Here is a 16721-nt window from a genome sequence, read left to right as displayed (position 1 = left end):
TGCAAAAACAAAACAAAACAAAACAAAACAAAACAAAAACCCAAGACATAAGATGAGTTTACTGGACTTGAGGAAAGAGTACAGATCCTAAATATTCTGAAGCCATTGAAGGAAAATAATGTGATTTTTGGATACAGCCAGTTGTAGAAACTCAAGTTAGAGCAAAGCTTTATGGAAGTTACTATCACTTTTGCTGTCCAGTAGCAGAAGCTGTCACCTGGGAACCTCTAGCAAAAAAAAAAAAAAAAAAAAGGAAAAAAAGAAAATGTTGTGTTAATGAGTTTCTAATTGATGTGACATGAAGCCCCAGTATCAGGATGAAGGATTAGCAACTGAATTCTCAGGGATGGAGTACAATATTTAAGTTTTATTTCTGATTTTTTTTTCCCTCTTAGAGCAGAGGAGGAAACTATAACTTCTATACCCAAGAACGTCTGCTTTGGATCAACATCTTCTATAAAACCTACTGGCTGTGATTGCCGTATGCCTTATCCAATATGACCAAAGTCCTAGTCATAAACACAAACAGAATTCTTAACTATTTTCAGAACAGATTGTGTGAGACCACGACATAGTAAATTCTACCAAAATGTGTGTGCTTGAGCTGAGTAGCTAAAATTAAGATAAGTAATTGGTTTAGTTTTGCTGCTGAACAGAAAACGTGGATCACATGCATGTACCTTTTATGTATTGCTTTCCCACATTTCATCTTTGTACTGCTCTTGTGTTCATGTTCAGATCATTCATATTTTATTTCGAAACATTTTCATTTTCAGATCAGCAGTTGTGTGATCCTGGTGAATTTCTTTGCCACGATCATGTGACTTGTGTCTCCCAGAGCTGGCTGTGTGATGGGGACCCTGACTGCCCTGATGATTCAGACGAGTCTTTAGATACCTGTGAGTAGAAAGGTTCTCGTGCCATTCAGATTTACCTTACATGTGAAACAAAATGTCAGTTGTTTTCACGGATGACTGCTGTTCTAGCTGCTGCTGCTGCTTCTTTTTTTTTTTTTTTCCCAAATAGCCTAAGAAACTTGAAACCTTTTGTTTGTGTTTCCTCTAAAATGACTATGTGAATGAGACCATAACATGCAGTTTTGTAGCGTGAATTAATTTTTGAAGGGAAGAAAAAGCAAGGTTAATTATCTCAATGTGATTGTGTTACTACTAGAAAAAATAATAACTTGAGGAGGAAAAAAAAAATCCTTTAAAACATAGCACTCAAAGAGAGTAAGACCCTCTCCAATAATTTATTTCACCCATTTTGAGACAGAAGAGCATATAGAAGAAGTAGTTAAGTAATCAAGTTGAGCTCCCATATTATTTCTGTTAATGTCTTCAGGCACTATGCAAATTATTGAACATATTTTATTTAGAAACGGCAAGACAGAAATTATATTTATTCATCTATACAGGGAGCTTCTTTGCCTTTATAATATTAGATTCAGAAGCCCCTCACACACATGGATCCCAACTATCATAGTACCACTGTCTCTAACTTGGGATCCACTGAGGGCTTTGCACACATGAAAGGTGCCACTAATGCGAAATTATAAATAATAGAACCCCAGCTAAATCTGCTACATTTTTTAATACCTACTATCATATGGAGTATAAACAGTCCCCTAAATTTTGATATTGCTATTTCTAGCACTTCTGGTTTGGTCTGTGCACCCCGTGCAACCAGGTGTGACAGCTTATCAGTATTCTCAAAGCAGCTACGTTGTGCTATTGGGTCGAAGTGGGAAAAAAAAAAAAAATCCATCATCCTTAGTGCTTGATATCGTAAGACATAACAATTACTGGTTCCATTTTCCATTTTTATTTACTTGTTTACAAGTCTTGCAGGCAAGGCCAATATAAGTTTTGATGAAAATCTTGCCATTAGAAAGCAGAGGCAATGATTATTCATTTTCTTTATGTTTGCTAGTGTTTTTAAAGTTTCTCAGCATATGGGTTCTTGAATATTTGCATTAATTGCTCCTTCCTTTGAACAGATCACTTCTTTCATAGGAGGAGGTTGTAGTTGTTTGCTGCATTTGTAATTTTCACCGGTTTAATTTAGAAAGCCTTTGCTAGACTCATTATAGCATAGAAAAGTTTCTCGGCATGGTAAGAGAAAAAAATATAGGTTAATGGGGAAAAAAACCCTAATGGATAAATAAATGTAGTAAATCCATACGGAAGAATGTTATTTGGCTATAAAAAAAAAAAAGAATGAAGTACTCATACATGCTACATGGATAAACCTTGAAGACATTTTGCTAAGGAAAAGAAGTAAGTCACAAAAATCCACATATTCTATGATTTCATTCATTTGAAAGATCTCAAATAAGCAAATCTACAGAAATAAAAAGTAGGTGAGTGGTTCTCAGGGCCAGCTGGGGTTGGAGCCAATGAGGATTGACTGCGAATGATATGGGATCTCTTTTGAAGGTGAAAATGTTGTAAAATTAGATTGCAGTATGGTTGCACAACACTGTTAATATGTTTAAAAACATTGGCTCACACATATTAAAATGGGTGAATTGCATGGTATGTGAATTATATAATAATAAAGATGTTTAAACATGAAAAAAGAAGGAAAAAATATCCATAGTATGGCTGTGGGTGCAGATGGCATAATAATGATAAAAGACAACAATAATAAATGCACTGGGCATGAAATTCATAAGTAGTGGGACCCTCCCCTACTGAAGTACCATCTGGGAGTTTTCTCCTTGTTAGCTGCAAGGGAGGGTTGCCATGGCACAGTCAGAATAAAAAGTTAAATTTTTGAGTTTTGGTACTAGAATCTTGCGTTTCTGTCCTGCCTTCCACAAAGCTGCTGATGGGAAAAATGACAGAGACATGAGATAGCTTTGTGGAATGGATGTGCAGGAAGGCCACGTTAAAGGGAAAAATTCCATGGAACTGTGTACGTGGCACAAAGCAAAAGCAATTGAGAAGACATGGCTGGAGAGCCTGTAAAGGCAGGTGTTTTCTTTATGCTGATCAAAAATAGAGTATAATGATGCTCTTTTTGTGTCAAAGAGGGAGAGTTCAGTAGGAGACTCAGACCGAAGAGGCTTTGTGGTAGAGAAGAGTAGCAAGGACCTGTGTGATCACAACCAAAGTCCAGAGAGGAAAGAGACCTTGCAGTGAGTGCTGAAGTGGATGGGTGACAAGTATCCCTCTTCCCCACCCATGCCCACTCCACACCTTTAGGAACATGGCCGATACCCATCAGGGCCACACCAATGGACTAGACCCAAGTTTGCCGGCCAATGTCCACCCTGATTGATTGGGCATATCCTGTGAATTGTTGGTGTATCCACCACAATGTTGTTAAATATTTGAATGTCTACCTTGGGCTTGGGAAAAGGTAGGTCCTTCATTCACAGAGATTAGGGGCTTTAGCAGCCTGAGGCCTTAAGTTAGAAATTATGTATGGATTAATTAAAAATAGAGATAGACTTTCTGCTTTCTTAAAATATTTTTTAAATGAAAATCATACCTGCTGAAGATATTTTTGGCAGTTTTTAAGTATATAGCTATTTTCCTCTCCAATAAAATGTGATGAATTCTATTTAAAAATATTTCTTCATTTTGGCTGTTCTTATTCTTTTAACATCAAAATTGCTGAATATCCTTAAAGGAAATGTTAAAACTATTCTCATATCAGTGTAGTTATGTAACAAAGCAGAGACATGACTATTTCTCTACCTGGGTACTTAATCTGGGCAACATATTTGGATCTACATTAAATTGGCCTGTTCCTGATGAATGGTTTCAGTCAGTACCCATTGAAATATGGACAAGCATAGAAAAAAAAAAAAGCTTTATGAAAAATATTGGAGTTTTTCAAATTTAAATTTTTCAATCCAGATGTTCACAATTACCATTTTCTCTAATCACAGTGCTTTGTAATGTGTTGTTTTATGACATTCATATGCAGTCATCGCTGATATACATAAAATAATTGCATAATTTTATAATTATATGGATGCATACATTCGAAGTGAAGGATAAATACTAGAAATCGAAAACCTTGAAGACTGATTCTTAGGAAGGGTAATTTTATGCTCATTGTCTGAATGAAAGTGTGTTATCATCTTTGATTTGCAGACAAAATGTGTTGTATCTACAAAATATTAGATGAAAACAGCTGATGTAATACACTTATTTTTTCCTAAATCCACTTAGCCTTTAAAATGATACGACCAATATAGCATCAAATTTATTATGATAGTGGGAAGGCTCTGCAGTGACAACATTCTAATAGGAAGAAAAAGTATTTTCAAGGAAAAAATGAAGCTTTACTTGTGAAATGCTAAATGCTTAGAAGATGAACGTACATACAGAAAAGTAAGAAATTTTGAACTTAAATGGAATTTAAGTATTTGGGGATCGGAGATGTTAACATGCACATATGTTCCTCTTCTGTGTTTGTTTAGGCTCAGGCTCTAGTGAAAAAGAAAGGCAAAAAACCCCCAAACAACCAAACAAAAAAACCAAAATCCAAGACCAAAAAGACTCCAAACTTTTGTGGGAGGTTGGTTTACCACTAAGCTGATTGCATATTGGGATGAGTTTTCTCAAATATGCAATTGGAGAAATTTAATAATTTATATCCTTACATTGGATCTGAGAAATGATCCGTTAGCCTTCTATTAAAATAAAACTCCTTATTTCTTCATGTTATTTGAAGTAATTTTTCAGGGGTCTAAATGGCTAATCATCTTTAGGTTCTACGAGGTAATGAGAATAGAAAATCAGGAAAATCACCATCTTCCTACTTAGTGCTTTCAATCCAGTTGTAAATCTATCATCGTGTGTGACAAGAATTAAAGTGAATGTGATAATGTTTATTTGTGGAATGAAAGCTTAGCACCACCTGTGGCAGGGAAAGCTTCTTGAAAGGCACTTTTATTCTGAGGTATTTAAAATTTAATTCCTTCTAGGATTTTCTGTTCAGTGCTTAATGATACTTCCTTTCCAACAATCTGCTTCAGCTGATGTGTGATGTTTTCTGCCAATCTGATGTTAATATACTTAAAACCAGATTCTTCTTTTTTAAGTCAGGAAGGTATTAGTTCTGCCATTTCTTTTCCTTCCCTATTGCCCTACACTGCCCCCTTTCAGAAAATCATTTAGGTTGCCCTTCAATTTCATATCATACTTTGGATGTATGACTCACCGGCCAACAAAGGAGAATAAAAATGGCCTTAAAAAAGGGTAAGATTTGCAACCTGGATAATTGTGATCATTGGCACATTGACTCTACTCTATCCTGTCCTTCTGAGGGATCAACAAACAATTTCTGTAAAGGACCAGATAGTATATATTTTAGATTTTGTGTTTCATGTGATTTCCATTGCGTATTCTTGTTTTTTGTTTGTCAAACCCTTTAAAATGGGAAACAAAAACAAAAAACTTTCTCAGCTTACAGTCTGTACAAAACAGGCCACAGGTGGGATTTGGCCAGTGGGCCGTAGTTTGCTAACCCCTGTTGCAGTGTCAGTGCGAAACTATACCCACCGTTCAGTATGGAGTTGGGTCTGTGCCCAGGTACTGCTGCCACAGGGAGCAACATCGCCCCTTACAATAGAAGCATGTGGCACAGGGCTATGTGTGTACCCACCACCACATGGGGCCAGACTCAGGCAATATGGTGTCATCTACAAAAACTGGGTTCTTTCTTCTATGTTTGCATATCACCTTATTGGTTAGGATTGCATTTGACACAGACCAGAAACAGTCACTTAACCAGAAAGGGATTTGTTGTTCTTATATAAGAAAGTTGCAAAACACCAGCTTTCTGCTCTGGCATCCCTAGCATGGAGCTGTCAGTCTTAGAGTCAAAGTATGACTACTTCACCTCTGCCAGTAGATAATTTCATTTCAGGCAGAAAGAAGGGAAGGGGGAAATGGAAAAAGGCAAGTGCTAGTCTCTCTGTCTAACAAAACATCAAGGTCAGTGGATTTCTGCTTAAATATCCTTGGCCAGAATGAAACATATGAGATATGGGGCAGTGAGTATTTTCACCAGGGCCCATAGCTTTCCAAAAAAGAATTAGTGGCTCTGCTATTAAAGAACGAGGGGAGGGTAGCTATTGAGTAGGCAGAAGCACTAGGCAGCATGTGCCTCAAGGTCCTTTCGCTCCCCTTCCTTCTCTCCATCCACCGCATGGGAGGAGGCAGGCAGAGTGCACCAACAGGGCTTCTGAATCCCAGCTGCTTGGCTCCAAAGCCAGTTCCTCTGTGAATACCTTTGTTCTCAGCCAACTGACTTCACCTTTCCAGGCTTCCATTACCTCAGCTGTACAAAGGACATGACAGTACCTGCCTCACAGTACTGTGCTTATAAAGTAGTGTCTGTTGCAGGGCACCTGGGTGGCTCAGTCAGTTCAGCGACAGACTCTTGATTTCAGCTCAGGTCATGGTCTCAGGGTCATTAGATTGAGACCCATGTTGGACTCCAAACCTGCCTAGGATTCTCTCTCTTTTCCTCTCCCTTTGCCCCTCCCCTGTTTGTCCTTTTCCTCTCTCTCTCTCTCTCTGTTAAAGAGAAAGAAGAAAGAAAGAAAGAAAGAAAGAAAGAAAGAAAGAAAGAAAGAAAGAAAGAAAGAAGAAAGAAAGAGGAGGAAAGAGAGAAAGAAAGAGGAGGAAAGAGAGAAAGAAAGAGGAGGAAAGAGAGAAAGAAAGAGAAAGAAAAGAAAGAAAAAGAAAAGAAAAGTGTCTGTTGCATAGTAAGACTTTCTTCACCCCACAGCCTACCATGAATTCCAGATGCGCGGAGCTCTGACCAAGCACCTTACCCTGAAGGTCTTTTGATAGAACATCCTAACTGCCCCCTCTCTCAGTCTTACTGAAAATTGGCCTTATTCTCTAAGGGTGTGGCTAGGGACAGGATTAATCTACCACATACACTCATTCAATTTAAGTTGTTAACGGTTTTTAATAATTAGGTATGTTATACTCAAACATTAGGACAAATACGGTATCAAGATTATTTGGGGACAGGTGGCTTTTTTCTAGGAACTCTTCCAAAAACATCATGTTAACTAATTGACTAAAGTTAAAATACATGGCTACAAAACACATTAGTGAATGATCATGTTTAATCAACACTGCAGTCCTGAAATGTAGAGGTTATCTCATTTTAAAAAATGAAAAAATTGAGTTTAGGGTCCTATGTCCTCCTTACACTGTTATTGGTGAAGGCAGAGTTTATATTTCTTTGAACTTGCCTTCCTATTTTGAAATGCTGAGTTAAAGAAGGACCCAACTCCTCAAAGGACCCCTTAGGCCACCTAATTAAAAATATTATGTCATTTGAAGAACACAAAAAGCTATCCCAACAGGGTTATATCACACTGACGTGAGGAGTGATCAGTTCTAATTGAATAATGCAGTAAAAATAACAAGTCTTCTGGGTAATAGGAATAGAAGCATTTATGAAAAATGAAAATAACTGTGAGTTATTAGGCTTAGATGCGCCTCTGCATGAGTTGACCACATCTTTTCTTGTGTTTCTGGTGTATAGGATTTTAGACTTTATTTAGATAGGAAGATATTAATGAACTTCTTATATTTATACAGTGACCTTTCCCCTAGGATATGAGGTAGAAACCGTTTTATAATTTCCTTCTAAATTTTCTTTCTTTGACAGAGGTCAGAGAAATAAAATGAAATTCAAGTGGGAGGTTATTAGCAAACAGATCCTGCCCTTTAAATATATATAGTAGAATAGGACATTGAAACTAGACTATAGGAACAATAAAATGAATGGAAGTGTGGTGCTTGTTTCTAAGTAATAGTGATTTAGAGGTCACTTTGCGATGAGCTAATATATGAGAGCCACACAGTTAAGCTTTTCGTTAGGTAGAGAAGTTGAAATGATCTTACAGATTAAAGGGAAAGCATATGGGACCCATGAGAACAGTTTATGTCTCTTTCAGTTCTTTTTGTTTTGCTCTTCATTTTATTCTGAGACTCCTCTCTTTAGCAATGGAGAGGCCAAAAACATTGACCCTTCTTTAATAATAAAAAGACTCCCACTTAAGAGTTGATATGGAGGGGTGACAGAAAGGTGGGGAAAGGTGTAATTATGAGTTGAAAGAGTGTCTAACGTTGGTTCCTTTTCCTAGCACAGTGGGGATGGGTGGAGGGTGACATTTCTCTTCATTCTGCCCCACAATGTACTAATGGGTCTCTGAAAGTCTGCCTCTGCAATTTTAAGAAAGCTTGATTGGAGGCAGAGGTGATAAAACTGAGTGTACTACAGTTCACACAGGCAGAGCAAGACCAGCATTTAAAAAAAAGCCACACTTTTTGACTCAAGGAGTCACTGGTTGTTGGTTTTCTGATCTGAGATCACAGGTCACAGGATAAAAAGGGACTCGTGTCCCTCAGCTGGGACTGGAAACTGGAGGGAATGCAAACTTTGAAATGTTGTAAAATAAAGGGGGTAAGACAAAATAGATGAATTCCACAGACACCTCTGATAAAATCCCTTCGGCTTAAGGGATGATGTACTGTAAACAAATGCTTTTGCAGGGCTCTGTGGGGACAAAGCTGGAGGCTGAACAAGGAGTCTTCTTAGAAATGATTCAATCCATCATTTATCCACATCCAATCTAGCATTTGGGGTTGGGGATGAAGGCTTTCTACCTTTCACGGGTGAGCAAATTTCTTCCCGGAGGACGTTTTATTCTTTATAGTCAGTGTATAAAATTTACATTTGACTTTCACTCAGAAGTGCTTCTAAAATGACATATTTTGTTAAATGAAGCACTAAAGGATGTTGTGTTCTAAGAACTTATTTTAATGGCAATGCCTTTCTTTTTCTGTCCTATCTCCCACATCTTCCATCATCCTTCTCTGAAAGCAAGATATGAAACCCAGCTGTCATAGGCCTAGGGAATTTTCATCAGGACAAAGAGTATCGTTATTCTACTAATTGCTGTATTGGACCTGTGCAGGTCCAGCAGCATGATTAACTTTGTGTTGATTTTCTTTTTTTAATTAAAATCTTTGTAACATTAGCTTTCCTGATTTTCAGGATGGGAAAAATTGCTCACAAAGCTGTAAAGTTCATGGGAGATGGGTAGACTAAACAGGGCTTAGGTGAGAGGACACCAATTTAGTGGATGAAGCTAACACCATGCACTCAGGTTGCATGCAGGGTTTGTCGTTGGTTTGTTTACTGGGGGGAAAAAGGTGCCTTGGAAAGGAAGAGTTTGTCCAAATGATTCACTGGTTAACCTTGAAGGACCCAATACAAGAGGGTCGAATCCATCAAATGGCACAAATCTTTCTTGGGATTCAACAGCAAGAAAGAAAACAAATACTTCCCAATAACCCTGGTTGAGTTGCCAATGGAAAAGTAATTCCTAATATAAATTACTTGTCTTTGGATTCAGAATACAGTCATAAGACCAATAATCTCATCTTTAACAAATAGGAATTGTAGAAATAAGTTGTAGAGTGTTTCGATGATTTGTAAAGGACATACACATTAGAATCTTTTACCATCTTTTGAACATTGCAACTCTTCCCCTCCACCCCCCCAAGAAAGATAAGTCAGGCATAGTGGCTATTTAAAAATAAAGAAAGAAATCTAAGGCAAGATTGCCTGGTCAAGATTCTCATTGCTAATGGGTAACAAGGCTAGAATAAAAATCCAGAAATTCTATTTCCTAACTTCCTATTATAGTATCTGTTATGGGTTGAATTGTGCCCCCTCAAAACTCATAAGCTGAAGCCCAAAACTCGTATGTTGAACTCATATTTGAAGCCCAATACCTCAGAATGTGACTGTATTTGGAGATACGACCTTAAAAGAGGTAATCAACTTAAAAAGAGGCCATTGGAATGGGTCTGAGCTTAGTGGTGGTCTCATAAGAGGAAATTTGGATACACTAAGGGACACTGGGGCGAGCATGCACAGATGGAAGACCATGTGAAGAAGCAGAAAGATAGTGACCATCTGCAATCCAAAGACAAGCTTCCCAGGAAACAATCCTGACAATATCTTGATCTTAGACTTCTGGCGTCTAGAACTGTGAAGAAATAAATTTCTGTTTTTTTAAGCAACCTAGTCTATGGTGTTTTGTTAGGGAAGTTCTAGCAGACTGATATAGCAACTTATTATACATCTAGTAAAATTCTATCTATTTTTATGCCAGTATAAGAATAAGGTAGCAATTTAAAAATGCCTTCTTTTCTTTGAAGATATATATTACAGTACTTAATTTACAGGCATTATGAGCTTGTTTAAAGAGATGTGAAATGAAATCCTATTCCTACAGTAGTGGTTATAACATTGTAAGAATACCTAATTTAACTCTATAGTACTATTCTTTTTTTTTTTTTTAAAGATTTTATTTATTTATTCGACAGAGAAAGCCAGCGAGAGAGGGAACACAAGCAGGGGGAGTGGGAGAGGAAGAAGCAGGCTCATAGCGGAAGAGCCTGATGTGGGACTCGATCCCGTAATGCCGGGATCACGCCCTGAGCCGAAGGCAGACGATTAACCGCTGTGCCACCCAGGCGCCCCTCTATAGTACTATTCTTAAGCAAATGAAAAAAAAAAATTTTTGATAAAAGGACATTATATAATTACTACAGATTTATTTATTTTTTTCAAATATTTATGAATGATGAGTTGCTCTAAAATCTGGTAGTAAAAAGAAATTCTTCTTTCTCCACCTGGACCTTTGGGAAATTTTGTTACATTTTACTTCCAAATTTGCACGTATCAGACAATTCAGTTTTTTAAAAAGATTTTTTGTTTTGGGGGAGGAGGAACATGTGCATAAGTGGGGGGAGGGGCAGAGGGAAATGGAGAAAGAGAATCCCAAGCAGACTCCCACCGAGCACAGACCCTATGTGGGGTTCCATCTCATGACCCATGAGACCATGACCTGAGGTGAAATCATGAGTGGCATGTTTAACCAGCTGAGTACCCTGGTGCCCCTAGACAATTTAGTTTTTTAAATGAATGGCATGCTATGTATTTTCACTTAAATAGTGAAGAAAATTTTGTCACTGAACTAGATTTCTCATAATATATAGGTTCATTTTCTTTAAGAAAACTAAAACCATTCAATCAATTAGTAGCTATTTACTGAGGAACTACTGTGTTCAAGGTACTTACTAGGAATGGTCCTTCAAATATTTTTGCCATACCCTACCATGTACCCAGGGTTTTAATTTATGCTAATATAGTCCTCTATCTTGGCTAATTGCTACTATGTCTATGTTAAGGTAGATGATGTTTATGATAAACATGATGATGTTGGTGATTACTGACACAAAATGGATAATCAGTATGAGTCAGATTCTGTGCCGTGAGCCATCTGTGGATTATCTCTTGATTCTAACAACAACCCTGAACAGGACCTCAGGTACAGTTGTTCACGTTGAATAGGGCACCAGGTGACATAAATATCACAGTCAGCATGGGTGTACATATTTTCTCACAAGTGGAAATAAATTATCTTGAAAAGGGGCAACATTTTCTAATTCGTATGAAGGCAATATATGAGCTAATGGTGGCCCTGCCTATGATACTAACTATGGTCTTTTTTTAAAGATAATAAAAATAAATCATGAGGGAAGTTATTTGCTAGAGGTCTTAAAACAATTATGTGACAGAGCTACAATTGAACACCGTACCCTGGTATATAGCCTTCTAGATAGGAAAATAAAGCTCAGAGAAGTTAAATAGATTCCACTAAGATTTTCTCTTAGTGGAGGCAGGATTTTCATGAAGGCTCATCTCATATCATATTCATGTCAGCATGCTTTCCATTACACCATACAACCTTCTGTACATATGCAAATTGTTTGGCTATTCACTTTACACACAACAAATTCTAATTGAGTGACTATTATGTGACAGATTCTGTGGTAGATGTTGGGAATGGCAAGATCAATATGCTAAACATGAAAGATAGGTATACTAACAACTGGAGAGAAGACTTTGATTATTTTTCCAACTAAAAAGGTTTTATTTACAAATGTGTATATGTTACTGTGTTAATCACTATAAAAGATTAATCATTATAGAAATTTAATTATATAAAAGGTATATAAATATAAGGTATAAAATATTTAAAAGGTATAAAAATCACTAACATTTATATATGCATGTATATGAACTTTATGTGTTGCACATATGAGCACAATGAATCTGGAAAAATAGTTAATATTTTCTTAAACTTTATTGCTCACACATGCACACCACATAGACACACACACCACTAGTCTGAAAACACATGTTGAGCATAACTATGTAGATTATGAGGAGGTTCTTCTTAGTTTTCTATTGCTATGTAACAAATTACCATAAATTGAACATGTTAAAACAGCACACATTTCTTATTTTATAGTTCTGTAGGTCAGAAGTCTAGGCAGGATCAAATGAATCCTCTGCTTAAAGTTTCACAAGATTGAGATCAAGTTGTTCCTCAGGCTGGGCTCTTAGCTGGAGGGTCTAAGGAATAATTCACTTCCACGCTCATTTCAGTTGTTGGATGAATGCAGTTTCTTGTGGTTGTAGGATTGGGGCCATGATTTTTTGATAGCAGTCAGCCTCCACCACTCTTTACAACTAAAGGCCACCTCCATTCTTTGGAAGGTGAACCCTTCCATTTTCAGAGCCAGCAATAGTATGTCAAAACTCACTCATGCTTTATGCTTCAAATCTCTGAGGTCCTTTTCACTATATGATGGAAAGAACTCTGCTTTTAAAGACCTCATGTGATTAGATTAGGAGCCGCATTTGGATAATTGTCCCTTTTGCCATATAATATAATATAATATAATATAATATAATATAATATAATATAATATAATATAATATAATATAAGCCTGGGAGTGATATCTCATTATACTCACATGTTCACCCATATTCAGAAGAGAAGGGATTATACAGGGGTGAGGGTCACTGGGAATTGGTCTTAGAATTCTGACACAGTGTATTAGTTTACTGGTGCTTCCATAAAATAAACAAACAAACCACACTGAGTGGCTCAACCCACAGAAATTTATTTTCTCACAGTTCGGGGGGCTAGAAGTCTAAGACCAAGGTATTATCAGGGTTGGTTAGACTCAAGCCTCTTTCCTTGGCGTATAGTTGGCTGTCTTCCTTCAGTGTCTTCACCTGGTCTCCCCTCTGTGTGAGTCTGTGTCGTAATCTCTTCTTTTGAGAACAACTGTCATATTGGACTAGGGCCTCCCATATGACCTCATTTTACCTTAATCACTTCTTTTAAGACTCTGTCTCCGAACATAGACACCTTGTGAGGTACTGGCAGTTAGGACTTCAATATATAAATTTTGAATGGACACAATTCAGCCCATAACCCACAGAATTATTTTGGCTTTCTTTTTTGAGATTTTAAAACATCTTTAGTCACTAGCTCATCTAGTAAACATAAATTATTATTTAAAAAAACGAATTCTTCCCACTTTTTTTGTTGTTGTTTTGTTGTGAAGAATTTTAAGTGACGGAAAAGTTGAAAGATTAGCATAGTAAACACCTGTATACCCTGGATTTATCAACCATTAATATTCTGTGACATTTGCTTCCTCTTTCTCTCTTCATGAATTATGTATTCATATATGTAATATATACACACATATACATATGTATGTTCATATATATGTGGTTTTTTTTGTAGATATCATGATGTTTCATCCTTAAAAGAGTCTTTTTTTAAAGATTTATTTATTTTGGGAGGGAGGGGCAGAAGGAGAGTGAAAGAGAGTCTTAAGCAGACTCTGTGCTGAATGTGGAGCTTGACTCAGGGCTTGATGCACGGCTCAATCTCATGACTCTGAGATCACGACCTGAGCCAAAACCAAGATTCAAATGCTTAACTGCCTGTGCCACAGAGGTGGCCCACCCCTAAGTAATTCTAAGAACAAGGCATACTATTATATAAGCAAATACTATCATCATGCCCATGAAATTTGACATTGATGTAATATTCAGTCCATAATCAAATTTCTCCAATGGTACCCAAAATACCTTTTGTAGTTATTTTATTTCTCCCAGTCCAGGATCCAAACAAAGATAATGCATTGCATATGGTTATTATGGCTCTTTAATCTTCTTTAATCTAGAATATTTATAAACTTTTCTTTTGTCTATAATAGCATTGACATTTTTCTATCGAATGTCACACAATCTGAATTTTCTGTTTACTTGATGAGGATGAGAGGCCAAGTAAATATTTTACCAAGAATGCCTAATAGGTTATGATATATCTTTCACATTGTGTTAAATCAAGAGGTAGGTCAGATAGATGATAGCTTGATACTTGGTTACCAAAACTGAATTGCAACAAAGTGTTTTCCAGAACATAAGGTACACCTTTGAACTATATAGCTAAGAAATTAAAGGTGGGGGAGGCTTTTATAGTCTTAACTATCCCATTAGGAAAAAAGAGTTAGAAAGAGATTAAAATTAAGACCTTAAAATCATGACATATCCTTATGTTATTTGAATTTGAAAATATAAATCAACTAAAGAGTGAGGCTGTCAAGCTTGAACTTTGTATCTTTTGAGTTGTATCACTTGCCACTTATAAAGAATCTAATTTTGGGTTTTCACTTTGCTCTATGTGTAGCTAAGTATACATATAACAGAATTACTGTAATGTTGTTTAAGTGACAAATAGTCTAAATTCCTCATTATATTGTTAGGATCCTTGAGGACAGGGATCTTTTTATCTATCTATCTATCTATCTATCTATCTATCTATCTATCTATCATCTATCTATCTCCATACATTGTTCTGCACACAGTGAATAACAAGTACATATTTTGTTTGAGATTTGAAAGATGAATATATAGGTCGAATATATAAGACATGAATATAAGACATGATGCAAAACACTTCAGTACAGTCTCATTCATTTACAAGAACTGTGAAAAATAGATGTATATAATTATATGTTATATATGATATATATTACAATTCTTTATAGAATTCACAAATCTCCAACACCTTAAGAAATTTACAGAATTGCTTTATTAACCTCCTTTCTTCACATAAATTAGGAAAAAGCTCCTGGAGGCAGGGACACAGTCTACCATTTAGATTTTTTTCATCCCGCCTTTCTTTTAGTGCTGTCAACAAATTTTTATATGTTTATTTAACTGGTTCACAAATGGAATGATTGAATGTAGCATTCAAAAGGAAAAGTAGACTCTGAAGAATGTATGATCATTTAATATTAAAAAAAAAAAAATCCTGTCAAGTTTCTTCATCATGTAAGGCACTATGGTTTGGTGTTAGTGAGAGGAAACATGTGAATCTGCTTTACAATTGCAAATGCAAGAGAAAATGTTTCCAAATCAAGGAAATTAAAACATAGCCATCTTTATTATGTTTAACAACTGTCAGGATTTCATCCAAATGGAGTAGTGATGACACATTTGCACTGCAACCTTTTTACATGTCATCCAAAGTAAAAAATAAAATAAAATAAAATAAAATAAAATAAAATAAAATAAAATAAAATAAAATAAAATAAAATAGGGGCGCCTGGGTGGCGCAGTCATTAAGTGTCTGCCTTCGGCTCAGGGCATGGTCCCGGAGTCCTGGGATCGAGCCCCACGTCAGGCTCCTTTACTGGGAGCCTGCTTCTTCCTCTCCCACTCCCCCTGCTTGTGTTCCCTCTCTCGCTGGCTGTCTCTCTCTGTCAAATAAATAAATAAAATCTAAAAAATAAAAAATAAAATAAGATAAAACAAAATAAAATAATATTTGTATATGCAGGTTGAAACTGAGAGAAAAAAGAAAAAAGAAAGAAAGAAAGAAAGAAAGAAAGAAAGAAAGAAAGGAAAGAAAGAAAGAAAGAAAGAAAGAAAGAAAGAAAGAAAGAGAAAGAAAAAGAAAAATCCACACCAATCCTAGTAATGAAAAAACCTAACTACAACAGTATCCAAATTAAGGCAAAGCAGGCCAGATACATATCAACAATGCTAAACCAGAAGGCAGTATCAACACAATGATAATGGTATTTTCTTTACTAGTGATAGGCGTGTGTTTGGAAATAGTTGACCCTGAGGTTAGTAGATTCTGCAGATATGAATGTGGAATTGCTGCACTCTGACTGGAATCAAGTAATTGGATTTGCATTACCACTTAGTTATTTTTCTGATAGTCTTGATAGGAATTGATAGGAATATAAATGTAAGTTTGTATGTTTTCAACTTTCTGGGCTTGACTAATATTTGACAGAATGGGAGAATTTGTTATTCCTCAAAAATTAAACTGATTTAACAAATCAGATACAGGTTAATTCTAAGCTTAGGGAATCACAGTGATCTGATTGGCTCTCTAGGGTATACCCTTAAGTGGAGGAGATCGGGTTCTGTTTAAGATTTAACTCAAGGATAAATTGTACCTAGATGCCCCACCACGAGCCACATGTGATCAGGATTGAGACTGCCAAGTTCTTATTAAATTTTGCTTCAAGAGAGATTTTTGCTCTCGACTTCTGTTCTTTGTTTCTTAATAGTAATAGGTTGATTAATTGGACACTTGTAGGTGCTAGGAACTGAAGAAAGTTGAACATAATCTCCAGATGAAGAAAAGAAACAAGAAAACCCCTATAGTTTAGTGAGGTAAAGCAACTGGCCTAAGGACGTGTAGTTAATAAACCTCACGACCGTGACTGGAATATAGACCCCATTGATGTGCATCCTCTCTTTC

The 16721-nt window shown here is 36.4% G+C and overlaps 1 protein-coding gene across 1 annotated transcript in view; it reads left to right on the top strand.

Moving 5' to 3' along the window:
• Nucleotides 1-298: 298 nt before the first annotated feature.
• LOC148110721 (low-density lipoprotein receptor-related protein 1B-like) overlaps nt 299-16721 on the top strand; it is an 851096-nt gene continuing 834673 nt past the window's right edge. The window contains exons 1-3 of the mRNA XM_087861868.1: nt 299-351; nt 396-481; nt 777-899. Of these exons, the coding sequence (XP_087717994.1) occupies nt 299-351; nt 396-481; nt 777-899 (262 nt within the window). The remainder of the gene's footprint in view (nt 352-395; nt 482-776; nt 900-16721) is intronic.

The sequence above is a fragment of the Ursus americanus genome, chromosome 1 (genome assembly GCF_024610735.1).
Source record: "Ursus americanus isolate L20-20 chromosome 1, mUrsAme1.1.p, whole genome shotgun sequence".
Classification (NCBI taxonomy): Eukaryota; Metazoa; Chordata; class Mammalia; order Carnivora; family Ursidae; genus Ursus; species Ursus americanus.
The sequence above is the reverse complement of the archived record's forward strand: the minus strand, read 5'-3'. Positions and strand labels throughout refer to the sequence as shown.